The sequence below is a fragment of the Anopheles moucheti genome, chromosome 3 (genome assembly GCF_943734755.1).
Source record: "Anopheles moucheti chromosome 3, idAnoMoucSN_F20_07, whole genome shotgun sequence".
In the NCBI taxonomy this organism is placed as follows: Eukaryota; Metazoa; Arthropoda; class Insecta; order Diptera; family Culicidae; genus Anopheles; species Anopheles moucheti.
In genome coordinates, this window is record NC_069141.1 from 36509298 (window position 1) to 36520865 (window position 11568).

An 11568-nucleotide genomic window follows, 5' to 3' on the forward strand; every position below is an offset into this window, starting at 1 on the left:
GATAAAAAATGGTCAAATACTCACCCACAACAACAAAAGGGGTTAATCTTATGGGTACCGGTCGAAAAAAAAAGAAATAAAGAGTTATATCCTGGCCAAACCCTAACCGGAAAAATCTATTCACGTTTTCTTTCACTCCTTTTATCAACATTTCCACAAGGCTGTGCTTTTGAAGTCGCTTTTACATGCCCCGGTGAGTTACTTTTAAACTAAGATTATCGTTATGATAACAGCTTCCGTGGAACGATTCCGGATGTTTGAGGGGCGCGTGCGGGTTGCGTTTTTGGGGGTTGACCTTTACCTCCTTACTTGTCTAGCTCTTTGTTTAGCGCCACATCGTTGGCGTTTGCTCCTTGTACGCAACGGTTCAACTTGGTCATGCCGTTGTTGAACTGTTCGGTACGTGCGTTATACGCTGTTTGATAGCAGCTTTGTGCCATTGATGTAACGTATCCCATCAGGTTGGTACCCTGGCTGATCACATTTTGCAGGCTGCTGAAGTATGCTGCACTTCTTGGCACGAAGTGAGGAAGCTACAAAAGGAGATCAATGTGTTAAGAAAATAGTGTTCATCCACCAATTAAGTTTATCTCATGCTCTACTTACACTCTTCATCAGACAGCTGAGGGTCTGTCCGTTACCCTGTGGAATGTTCAAACATTTTGACTGAATGTGTCCAAACTCCTGACTGATCCGTTGCACCGCTACTCGACGCACCGAAACACCACGCGGATTTTCCATGTTCGCGTTGAAGATGTCGTCACAGGTTACGATCTCTTGATTCATCTCATCCATAAAGCGAGGCAGTCCTGTCTGCAGCTTGTCCCAACATTCCTTGCTTCTGCCCGTGCACACGCCACTATTCTTGAACGATCGATCAACCAAATCGGTGAAGCCGTTATAGGACTTTTGCACAAAGTTTTTCAGCTGAAACAGCATGTTAATGCGGGTCGATTCGAAAAATTGCAGTTGAGACGCAATGGATTCGTTAATAGCCGTCTGGAACTTGTTGATTACTCCTTCAATCTTCTGTCTGAATGTTCCCGAGTTCAGAGATATTTTGTTTACATCTTTTATTAGTTTACGATAGCTGGGAAAACTTTTACGTGGTGGAGTGGGTTCATTCGACGACACGTTTAAATGGGGTTTCAACTTGACGTACAGGTGCTTCAATGCCGGAGGAGGAGGTGTGTAGTCCATACACTCGTCAATAGGTTCTGCGGTGGTTGTGGGTATTTCTGACGAACTATCTGTTTCCTCTTCGGAGGCTGCTGTAGTCTCGGTTTCTTCTTCAGCCGCCGTGCTTTCTGTTTCCTCTTCGGCGGAAGCTGTAGTCTCGGTTTCTTCTACAGCCGCTGTGCTTTCCGTTTCCTCTTCGGCGGAAGCTGTAGTCTCGGTTTCTTCTTCGGCGGCTGTGCTTTCCGTTTCCTCTTCGGCGGAAGCTGTAGTCTCGGTTTCTTCTTCAGCCGCCGTGCTTTCCGTTTCCTCTTCGGCGGAAGCTGTAGTCTCGGTTTCTTCTTCAGCCGCCGTGCTTTCCGTTTCCTCTTCGGAGGCTGCTGTAGTCTCGGTTTCTTCTTCAGCCGCTGTGCTTTCCGTTTCCTCTTCGGCGGAAGCTGTAGTCTCGGTTTCTTCTTCAGCCGCTGTGCTTTCCGTTTCCTCTCCGGAGGCTGCTGTAGTCTCGGTTTCTTCTTCAGCCGCCGTGCTTTCCGTGTCCTCTTCGGCGGAAGCTGTAGTCTCGGTTTCTTCTTCAGCCGCCGTGCTTTCCGTTTCCTCTTCGGAGGCTGCTGTAGTCTCGGTTTCTTCTTCAGCCGCTGTGCTTTCCGTTTCCTCTTCGGCGGAAGCTGTAGTCTCGGTTTCTTCTTCAGCCGCCGTGCTTTCCGTTTCCTCTTCGGCGGCTGCTGTAGTCTCGGTTTCTTCTTCAGCCGCCGTGCTTTCCGTTTCCTCTTCGGCGGCTGCTGTAGTTTCAGTTTCTTCTTCAGCCGCTGTGCTTTCCGTTTCCTCTTCGGCGGAAGCTGTAGTCTCGGTTTCTTCTTCAGCCGCCGTGCTTTCCGTTTCCTCTTCGGAGGCTGCTGTAGTCTCGGTTTCTTCTTCAGCCGCTGTGCTTTCCGTTTCCTCTTCGGCGGAAGCTGTAGTCTCGGTTTCTTCTTCAGCCGCCGTGCTTTCCGTTTCCTCTTCGGCGGAAGCTGTAGTCTCGGTTTGTTCGTCAGCCGCCGTGCTTTCCGTTTCCTCTTCGGCGGAAGCTGTAGTCTCGGTTTCTTCTTCAGCCGCCGTGCTTTCCGTTTCCTCTTCGGCGGAAGCTGTAGTCTCGGTTTCTTCTTCAGCCGCCGTGCTTTCCGTTTCCTCTTCGGAGGCTGCTGTAGTCTCGGTTTCTTCTTCAGCCGCTGTGCTTTCCGTTTCCTCTTCGGCGGAAGCTGTAGTCTCGGTTTCTTCTTCAACCGCTGTGCTTTCCGTTTCCTCTTCGGCGGAAGCTGTAGTCTCGGTTTCTTCTTCAGCCGCTGTGCTTTCCGTTTCCTCTTCGGCGGAAGCTGTAGTCTCGGTTTCTTCTTCAGCCGCCGTGCTTTCCGTTTCCTCTTCGGAGGCTGCTGTAGTCTCGGTTTCTTCTTCAGCCGCCGTGCTTTCCGTTTCCTCTTCGGCGGAAGCTGTAGTCTCGGTTTCTTCTTCAGTCGCCGTGCTTTCCGTTTCCTCTTCGGAGGTTGCTGTAGTCTCGGTTTCTTCTTCAGCTGCCGTGCTTTCCGTTTCCTCTACGGCGGAAGCTGTAGTCTCGGTTTCTTCTTCAGCCGCTGTGCTTTCCGTTTCCTCTCCGGAGGCTGCTGTAGTCTCGGTTTCTTCTTCAGCCGCCGTGCTTTCCGTGTCCTCTTCGGCGGAAGCTGTAGTCTCGGTTTCTTCTTCAGCCGCCGTGCTTTCCGTTTCCTCTTCGGAGGCTGCTGTAGTCTCGGTTTCTTCTTCAGCCGCTGTGCTTTCCGTTTCCTCTTCGGAGGCTGCTGTAGTCTCGGTTTCTTCTTCAGCCGCTGTGCTTTCCGTTTCCTCTTCGGCGGAAGCTGTAGTCTCGGTTTCTTCTTCAGCCGCTGTGCTTTCCGTTTCCTCTTCGGCGGAAGCTGTAGTCTCGGTTTCTTCTTCAGCCGCTGTGCTTTCCGTTTCCTCTTCGGCGGAAGCTGTAGTCTCGGTTTCTTCTTCAGCCGCCGTGCTTTCCGTGTCCTCTTCGGCGGAAGCTGTAGTCTCGGTTTCTTCTTCAGCCGCTGTGCTTTCCGTTTCCTCTTCGGCGGAAGCTGTAGTCTCGGTTTCTTCTTCAGCCGCCGTGCTTTCCGTTTCCTCTTCGGCGGAAGCTGTAGTCTCGGTTTGTTCGTCAGCCGCCGTGCTTTCCGTTTCCTCTTCGGCGGAAGCTGTAGTCTCGGTTTCTTCTTCAGCCGCTGTGCTTTCCGTTTCCTCTTCGGCGGCTGCTGTAGTCTCGGTTTCTTCTTCAGCCGCCGTGCTTTCCGTTTCCTCTACGGCGGAAGCTGTAGTCTCGGTTTCTTCTTCAGCCGCTGTGCTTTCCGTTTCCTCTTCGGCGGAAGCTGTAGTCTCGGTTTCTTCTTCAGCCGCCGTGCTTTCCGTTTCCTCTTCGGAGGCTGCTGTAGTCTCGGTTTCTTCTTCAGCCGCCGTGCTTTCCGTTTCCTCTTCGGCGGAAGCTGTAGTCTCGGTTTCTTCTTCATTCGCCGTGCTTTCCGTTTCCTCTTCGGAGGTTGCTGTAGTCTCGGTTTCTTCTTCAGCCGCCGTGCTTTCCGTTTCCTCTACGGCGGAAGCTGTAGTCTCGGTTTCTTCTTCAGCCGCTGTGCTTTCCGTTTCCTCTTCGGCGGAAGCTGTAGTCTCGGTTTGTTCGTCAGCCGCCGTGCTTTCCGTTTCCTCTTCGGCGGAAGCTGTAGTCTCGGTTTCTTCTTCAGCCGCCGTGCTTTCCGTTTCCTCTTCGGCGGCTGCTGTAGTCTCGGTTTCTTCTTCAGCCGCTGTGCTTTCCGTTTCCTCTTCGGCGGAAGCTGTAGTCTCGGTTTCTTCTTCAGCCGCCGTGCTTTCCGTTTCCTCTTCGGCGGAAGCTGTATTCTCGGTTTCTTCTTCAGCCGCCGTGCTTTCCGTTTCCTCTTCGGCGGAAGCTGTAGTCTCGGTTTCTTCTTCAGCCGCTGTGCTTTCCGTTTCCTCTTCGGCGGCTGCTGTAGTCTCGGTTTCTTCTTCAGCCGCCGTGCTTTCCGTTTCCTCTACGGCGGAAGCTGTAGTCTCGGTTTCTTCTTCAGCCGCTGTGCTTTCCGTTTCCTCTTCGGCGGAAGCTGTAGTCTCGGTTTCTTCTTCAGCCGCTGTGCTTTCCGTTTCCTCTTCGGAGTCTGCTGTAGTCTCGGTTTCTTCTTCAGCCACCGTGCTTTCCGTTTCCTCTTCGGCGGAAGCTGTAGTCTCGGTTTCTTCTTCAGCCGCTGTGCTTTCCGTTTCCTCTTCGGCGGAAGCTGTAGTCTCGGTTTCTTCTTCAGCCGCCGTGCTTTCCGTTTCCTCATCAGCGGAAGCTGTAGTCTCGGTTTCTTCTTCAGCCGCCGTGCTTTCCGTTTCCTCTTCGGCGGAAGCTGTAGTCTCGGTTTCTTCTTCAGCCGCCGTGCTTTCCGTTTCCTCATCAGCGGAAGCTGTAGTCTCGGTTTCTTCTTCAGCCGCCGTGCTTTCCGTTTCCTCATCAGCGGAAGCTGTAGTCTCGGTTTCTTCTTCAGCCGCTGTGCTTTCCGTTTCCTCTTCGGCGGCTGCTGTAGTCTCGGTTTCTTCTTCAGCCGCCGTGCTTTCCGTTTCCTCTTCGGCGGAAGCTGTAGTCTCGGTTTCTTCTTCAGTCGCCGTGCTTTCCGTGTCCTCTTCGGCGGAAGCTGTAGTCTCGGTTTCTTCTTCAGCCGCTGTGCTTTCCGTTTCCTCTTCGGCGGAAGCTGTAGTCTCGGTTTCTTCTTCAGCCGCTGTGCTTTCCGTTTCCTCTTCGGCGGAAGCTGTAGTCTCGGTTTCTTCTTCAGCCGCTGTGCTTTCCGTTTCCTCTTCGGAGGTTGCTGTAGTCTCGGTTTCTTTTTCAGCCGCCGTGCTTTCCGTTTCCTGTTCGGCGGAAGCTGTAGTCTCGGTTTCTTCTTCAGCCGCTGTGCTTTCCGTGTCCTCTTCGGCGGAAGCTGTAGTCTCGGTTTCTTCTTCAGCCGCTGTGCTTTCCGTTTCCTCTTCGGCGGAAGCTGTAGTCTCGGTTTCTTCTTCAGCCGCTGTGCTTTCCGTTTCCTCTTCGGCGGAAGCTGTAGTCTCGGTTTCTTCTTCAGTCGCCGTGCTTTCCGTGTCCTCTTCGGCGGAAGCTGTAGTCTCGGTTTCTTCTTCAGCCGCTGTGCTTTCCGTTTCCTCTTCGGCGGAAGCTGTAGTCTCGGTTTCTTCTTCAGCCGCTGTGCTTTCCGTTTCCTCTTCGGCGGAAGCTGTAGTCTCGGTTTCTTCTTCAGCCGCTGTGCTTTCCGTTTCCTCTTCGGAGGTTGCTGTAGTCTCGGTTTCTTTTTCAGCCGCCGTGCTTTCCGTTTCCTGTTCGGCGGAAGCTGTAGTCTCGGTTTCTTCTTCAGCCGCTGTGCTTTCCGTGTCCTCTTCGGCGGAAGCTGTAGTCTCGGTTTCTTCTTCAGCCGCTGTGCTTTCCGTTTCCTCTTCGGCGGAAGCTGTAGTCTCGGTTTCTTCTTCAGCCGCCGTGCTTTCCGTGTCCTCTTCGGCGGAAGCTGTAGTCTCGGTTTCTTCTTCAGCCGCCGTGCTTTCCGTTTCCTCATCAGCGAAAGCTGTAGTCTCGGTTTCTTCTTCAGCCGCTGTGCTTTCCGTTTCCTCTTCGGCGGAAGCTGTAGTCTCGGTTTCTTCTTCAGCCGCTGTGCTTTCCGTTTCCTCTTCGGCGGAAGCTGTAGTCTCGGTTTCTTCTTCAGCCGCCGTGCTTTCCGTTTCCTCATCAGCGAAAGCTGTAGTCTCGGTTTCTTCTTCAGCCGCTGTGCTTTCCGTTTCCTCTTCGGCGGAAGCTGTAGTCTCGGTTTCTTCTTCAGCCGCTGTGCTTTCCGTTTCCTCTTCGGCGGAAGCTGTAGTCTCGGTTTCTTCTTCAGCCGCTGTGCTTTCCGTTTCCTCTTCGGAGGTTGCTGTAGTCTCGGTTTCTTTTTCAGCCGCCGTGCTTTCCGTTTCCTGTTCGGCGGAAGCTGTAGTCTCGGTTTCTTCTTCAGCCGCTGTGCTTTCCGTGTCCTCTTCGGCGGAAGCTGTAGTCTCGGTTTCTTCTTCAGCCGCTGTGCTTTCCGTTTCCTCTTCGGCGGAAGCTGTAGTCTCGGTTTCTTCTTCAGCCGCCGTGCTTTCCGTGTCCTCTTCGGCGGAAGCTGTAGTCTCGGTTTCTTCTTCAGCCGCCGTGCTTTCCGTTTCCTCATCAGCGAAAGCTGTAGTCTCGGTTTCTTCTTCAGCCGCTGTGCTTTCCGTTTCCTCATCAGCGAAAGCTGTAGTCTCGGTTTCTTCTTCAGCCGCCGAGCTTTCCGTTTCCTCTTCGGCGGAAGCTGTAGTCTCGGTTTGTTCGTCAGCCGCCGTGCTTTCCGTTTCCTCATCAGCGAAAGCTGTAGTCTCGGTTTCTTCTTCAGCCGCTGTGCTTTCCGTTTCCTCTTCGGCGGAAGCTGTAGTCTCGGTTTGTTCGTCAGCCGCTGTGCTTTCCGTTTCCTCTTCGGCGGAAGCTGTAGTCTCGGTTTCTTCTTCAGCCGCCGTGCTTTCCGTGTCCTCTTCGGCGGAAGCTGTAGTCTCGGTTTCTTCTTCAGCCGCTGTGCTTTCCGTTTCCTCTTCGGCGGAAGCTGTAGTCTCGGTTTCTTCTTCAGCCGCCGTGCTTTCCGTGTCCTCTTCGGCGGAAGCTGTAGTCTCGGTTTCTTCTTCAGCCGCTGTGCTTTCCGTTTCCTCTTCGGCGGAAGCTGTAGTCTCGGTTTCTTCTTCAGCCGCTGTGCTTTCCGTGTCCTCTTCGGCGGAAGCTGTAGTCTCGGTTTGTTCGTCAGCCGCCGTGCTTTCCGTTTCCTCTTCGGCGGAAGCTGTAGTCTCGGTTTCTTCTTCAGCCACTGTGCTTTCCGTTTCCTCTTCGGCGGAAGCTGTAGTCTCGGTTTCTTCTTCAGCCGCCGTGCTTTCCGTGTCCTCTTCGGCGGAAGCTGTAGTCTCGGTTTCTTCTTCAGCCGCTGTGCTTTCCGTTTCCTCTTCGGCGGAAGCTGTAGTCTCGGTTTCTTCTTCAGCCGCTGTGCTTTCCGTTTCCTCTTCGGCGGAAGCTGTAGTCTCGGTTTCTTCTTCAGCCGCTGTGCTTTCCGTTTCCTCTTCGGCGGAAGCTGTAGTCTCGGTTTCTTCTTCAGCCGCTGTGCTTTCCGTTTCCTCTTCGGCGGAAGCTGTAGTCTCGGTTTCTTCTTCAGCCGCTGTGCTTTCCGTTTCCTCTTCGGCGGAAGCTGTAGTCTCGGTTTCTTCTTCAGCCGCCGTGCTTTCCGTGTCCTCTTCGGCGGAAGCTGTAGTCTCGGTTTCTTCTTCAGCCGCCGTGCTTTCCGTTTCCTCATCAGCGGAAGCTGTAGTCTCAGTTTCTTCTTCAGCCGCTGTGCTTTCCGTTTCCTCTTCGGCGGAAGCTGTAGTCTCGGTTTCTTCTTCAGCCGCTGTGCTTTCCGTTTCCTCTTCGGCGGAAGCTGTAGTCTCGGTTTGTTCGTCAGCCGCTGTGCTTTCCGTGTCGTCTTCGGCGGAAGCTGTAGTCTCGGTTTGTTCGTCAGCCGCCGTGCTTTCCGTTTCCTCTTCGGCGGAAGCTGTAGTCTCGGTTTCTTCTTCAGCCACTGTGCTTTCCGTTTCCTCTTCGGCGGAAGCTGTAGTCTCGGTTTCTTCTTCAGCCGCCGTGCTTTCCGTGTCCTCTTCGGCGGAAGCTGTAGTCTCGGTTTCTTCTTCAGCCGCTGTGCTTTCCGTTTCCTCTTCGGCGGAAGCTGTAGTCTCGGTTTCTTCTTCAGCCGCTGTGCTTTCCGTTTCCTCTTCGGCGGAAGCTGTAGTCTCGGTTTCTTCTTCAGCCGCTGTGCTTTCCGTTTCCTCTTCGGCGGAAGCTGTAGTCTCGGTTTCTTCTTCAGCCGCTGTGCTTTCCGTTTCCTCTTCGGCGGAAGCTGTAGTCTCGGTTTCTTCTTCAGCCGCTGTGCTTTCCGTGTCGTCTTCGGCGGAAGCTGTAGTCTCGGTTTGTTCGTCAGCCGCCGTGCTTTCCGTTTCCTCTTCGGCGGAAGCTGTAGTCTCGGTTTCTTCTTCAGCCACTGTGCTTTCCGTTTCCTCTTCGGCGGAACCTGTAGTCTCGGTTTCTTCTTCAGCCGCCGTGCTTTCCGTTTCCTCTTCGGCGGAAGCTGTAGTCTCGGTTTCTTCTTCAGCCGCTGTGCTTTCCGTTTCCTCTTCGGCGGAAGCTGTAGTCTCGGTTTCTTCTTCAGCCGCTGTGCTTTCCGTTTCCTCTTCGGCGGAAGCTGTAGTCTCGGTTTCTTCTTCAGCCGCTGTGCTTTCCGTTTCCTCTTCGGCGGAAGCTGTAGTCTCGGTTTCTTCTTCAGCCGCTGTGCTTTCCGTTTCCTCTTCGGCGGAAGCTGTAGTCTCGGTTTCTTCTTCAGCCGCCGTGCTTTCCGTGTCCTCTTCGGCGGAAGCTGTAGTCTCGGTTTCTTCTTCAGCCGCTGTGCTTTCCGTTTCCTCTTCGGCGGAAGCTGTAGTCTCGGTTTCTTCTTCAGCCGCTGTGCTTTCCGTTTCCTCTTCGGCGGAAGCTGTAGTCTCGGTTTCTTCTTCAGCCGCTGTGCTTTCCGTTTCCTCTTCGGCGGAAGCTGTAGTCTCGGTTTCTTCTTCAGCCGCTGTGCTTTCCGTTTCCTCTTCGGCGGAAGCTGTAGTCTCGGTTTCTTCTTCAGCCGCTGTGCTTTCCGTTTCCTCTTCGGCGGAAGCTGTAGTCTCGGTTTCTTCTTCAGCCGCCGTGCTTTCCGTGTCCTCTTCGGCGGAAGCTGTAGTCTCGGTTTGTTCGTCAGCCGCCGTGCTTTCCGTTTCCTCTTCGGCGGAAGCTGTAGTCTCGGTTTCTTCTTCAGCCACTGTGCTTTCCGTTTCCTCTTCGGCGGAAGCTGTAGTCTCGGTTTCTTCTTCAGCCGCCGTGCTTTCCGTTTCCTCTTCGGCGGAAGCTGTAGTCTCGGTTTGTTCGTCAGCCGCTGTGCTTTCCGTGTCGTCTTCGGCGGAAGCTGTAGTCTCGGTTTGTTCGTCAGCCGCCGTGCTTTCCGTTTCCTCTTCGGCGGAAGCTGTAGTCTCGGTTTCTTCTTCAGCCACTGTGCTTTCCGTTTCCTCTTCGGCGGAAGCTGTAGTCTCGGTTTCTTCTTCAGCCGCCGTGCTTTCCGTGTCCTCTTCGGCGGAAGCTGTAGTCTCGGTTTCTTCTTCAGCCGCTGTGCTTTCCGTTTCCTCTTCGGCGGAAGCTGTAGTCTCGGTTTCTTCTTCAGCCGCTGTGCTTTCCGTTTCCTCTTCGGCGGAAGCTGTAGTCTCGGTTTCTTCTTCAGCCGCTGTGCTTTCCGTTTCCTCTTCGGCGGAAGCTGTAGTCTCGGTTTCTTCTTCAGCCGCTGTGCTTTCCGTTTCCTCTTCGGCGGAAGCTGTAGTCTCGGTTTCTTCTTCAGCCGCTGTGCTTTCCGTGTCGTCTTCGGCGGAAGCTGTAGTCTCGGTTTGTTCGTCAGCCGCCGTGCTTTCCGTTTCCTCTTCGGCGGAAGCTGTAGTCTCGGTTTCTTCTTCAGCCACTGTGCTTTCCGTTTCCTCTTCGGCGGAACCTGTAGTCTCGGTTTCTTCTTCAGCCGCCGTGCTTTCCGTTTCCTCTTCGGCGGAAGCTGTAGTCTCGGTTTCTTCTTCAGCCGCTGTGCTTTCCGTTTCCTCTTCGGCGGAAGCTGTAGTCTCGGTTTCTTCTTCAGCCGCTGTGCTTTCCGTTTCCTCTTCGGCGGAAGCTGTAGTCTCGGTTTCTTCTTCAGCCGCTGTGCTTTCCGTTTCCTCTTCGGCGGAAGCTGTAGTCTCGGTTTCTTCTTCAGCCGCTGTGCTTTCCGTTTCCTCTTCGGCGGAAGCTGTAGTCTCGGTTTCTTCTTCAGCCGCTGTGCTTTCCGTTTCCTCTTCGGCGGAAGCTGTAGTCTCGGTTTCTTCTTCAGCCGCCGTGCTTTCCGTGTCCTCTTCGGCGGAAGCTGTAGTCTCGGTTTCTTCTTCAGCCGCCGTGCTTTCCGTTTCCTCATCAGCGAAAGCTGTAGTCTCGGTTTGTTCGTCAGCCGCCGTGCTATCCGTGTCCTCTTCGGCGGAAGCTGTAGTCTCGGTTTCTTCTTCAGCCGCCGTGCTTTCCGTTTCCTCATCAGCGGAAGCTGTAGTCTCGGTTTCTTCTTCAGCCGCCGTGCTTTCCGTTTCCTCTTCGGCGGAAGCTGTAGTCTCGGTTTGTTCGTCAGCCGCTGTGCTTTCCGTTTCCTCTTCGGCGGAAGCTGTAGTCTCGGTTTCTTCTTCAGCCGCCGTGCTTTCCGTGTCCTCTTCGGCGGAAGCTGTAGTCTCGGTTTCTTCTTCAGCCGCTGTGCTTTCCGTTTCCTCTTCGGCGGAAGCTGTAGTCTCGGTTTCTTCTTCAGCCGCTGTGCTTTCCGTTTCCTCTTCGGCGGAAGCTGTAGTCTCGGTTTCTTCTTCAGCCGCTGTGCTTTCCGTTTCCTCTTCGGCGGAAGCTGTAGTCTCGGTTTCTTCTTCAGCCGCCGTGCTTTCCGTGTCCTCTTCGGCGGAAGCTGTAGTCTCGGTTTCTTCTTCAGCCGCCGTGCTTTCCGTTTCCTCATCAGCGGAAGCTGTAGTCTCAGTTTCTTCTTCAGCCGCTGTGCTTTCCGTTTCCTCTTCGGCGGAAGCTGTAGTCTCGGTTTCTTCTTCAGCCGCTGTGCTTTCCGTTTCCTCTTCGGCGGAAGCTGTAGTCTCGGTTTCTTCTTCAGCCGCTGTGCTTTCCGTTTCCTCTTCGGCGGAAGCTGTAGTCTCGGTTTCTTCTTCAGCCGCCGTGCTTTCCGTGTCCTCTTCGGCGGAAGCTGTAGTCTCGGTTTCTTCTTCAGCCGCTGTGCTTTCCGTTTCCTCTTCGGCGGAAGCTGTAGTCTCGGTTTCTTCTTCAGCCGCCGTGCTTTCCGTTTCCTCTTCGGCGGAAGCTGTAGTCTCGGTTTGTTCGTCAGCCGCCGTGCTTTCCGTTTCCTCTTCGGCGGAAGCTGTAGTCTCGGTTTCTTCTTCAGCCGCCGTGCTTTCCGTTTCCTCTTCGGCGGCTGCTGTAGTCTCGGTTTCTTCTTCAGCCGCCGTGCTTTCCGTTTCCTCTTCGGCGGAAGCTGTAGTCTCGGTTTCTTCTTCGGCGGCCGTGCTTTCCGTTTCCTCTTCGGCGGAAGCTGTAGTCTCGGTTTCTTCTTCAGCCGCCGTGCTTTCCGTTTCCTCTTCGGCGGAAGCTGTAGTCTCGGTTTCTTCTTCAGCCGCCGTGCTTTCCGTTTCCTCTTCGGCGGAAGCTGTAGTCTCGGTTTCTTCTTCAGCCGCCGTGCTTTCCGTTTCCTCTTCGGCGGAAGCTGTAGTCTCGGTTTCTTCTTCGGCCGCTGTGCTTTC

The 11568-nt window shown here is 54.1% G+C and overlaps 1 protein-coding gene across 1 annotated transcript; it reads right to left on the bottom strand.

Moving 5' to 3' along the window:
• Window positions 1-215: 215 nt before the first annotated feature.
• LOC128300964 (uncharacterized) lies at window positions 216-11538 on the bottom strand (the record flags this gene model as incomplete). Its single annotated transcript, XM_053037231.1, has 5 exons — window positions 216-533; window positions 607-7605; window positions 7741-9734; window positions 9765-10323; window positions 10468-11538. Coding segments are annotated over 5 exons (10851 nt in total), but the record flags the coding sequence as incomplete, so codon positions are not given.
• Window positions 11539-11568: the final 30 nt, after the last annotated feature.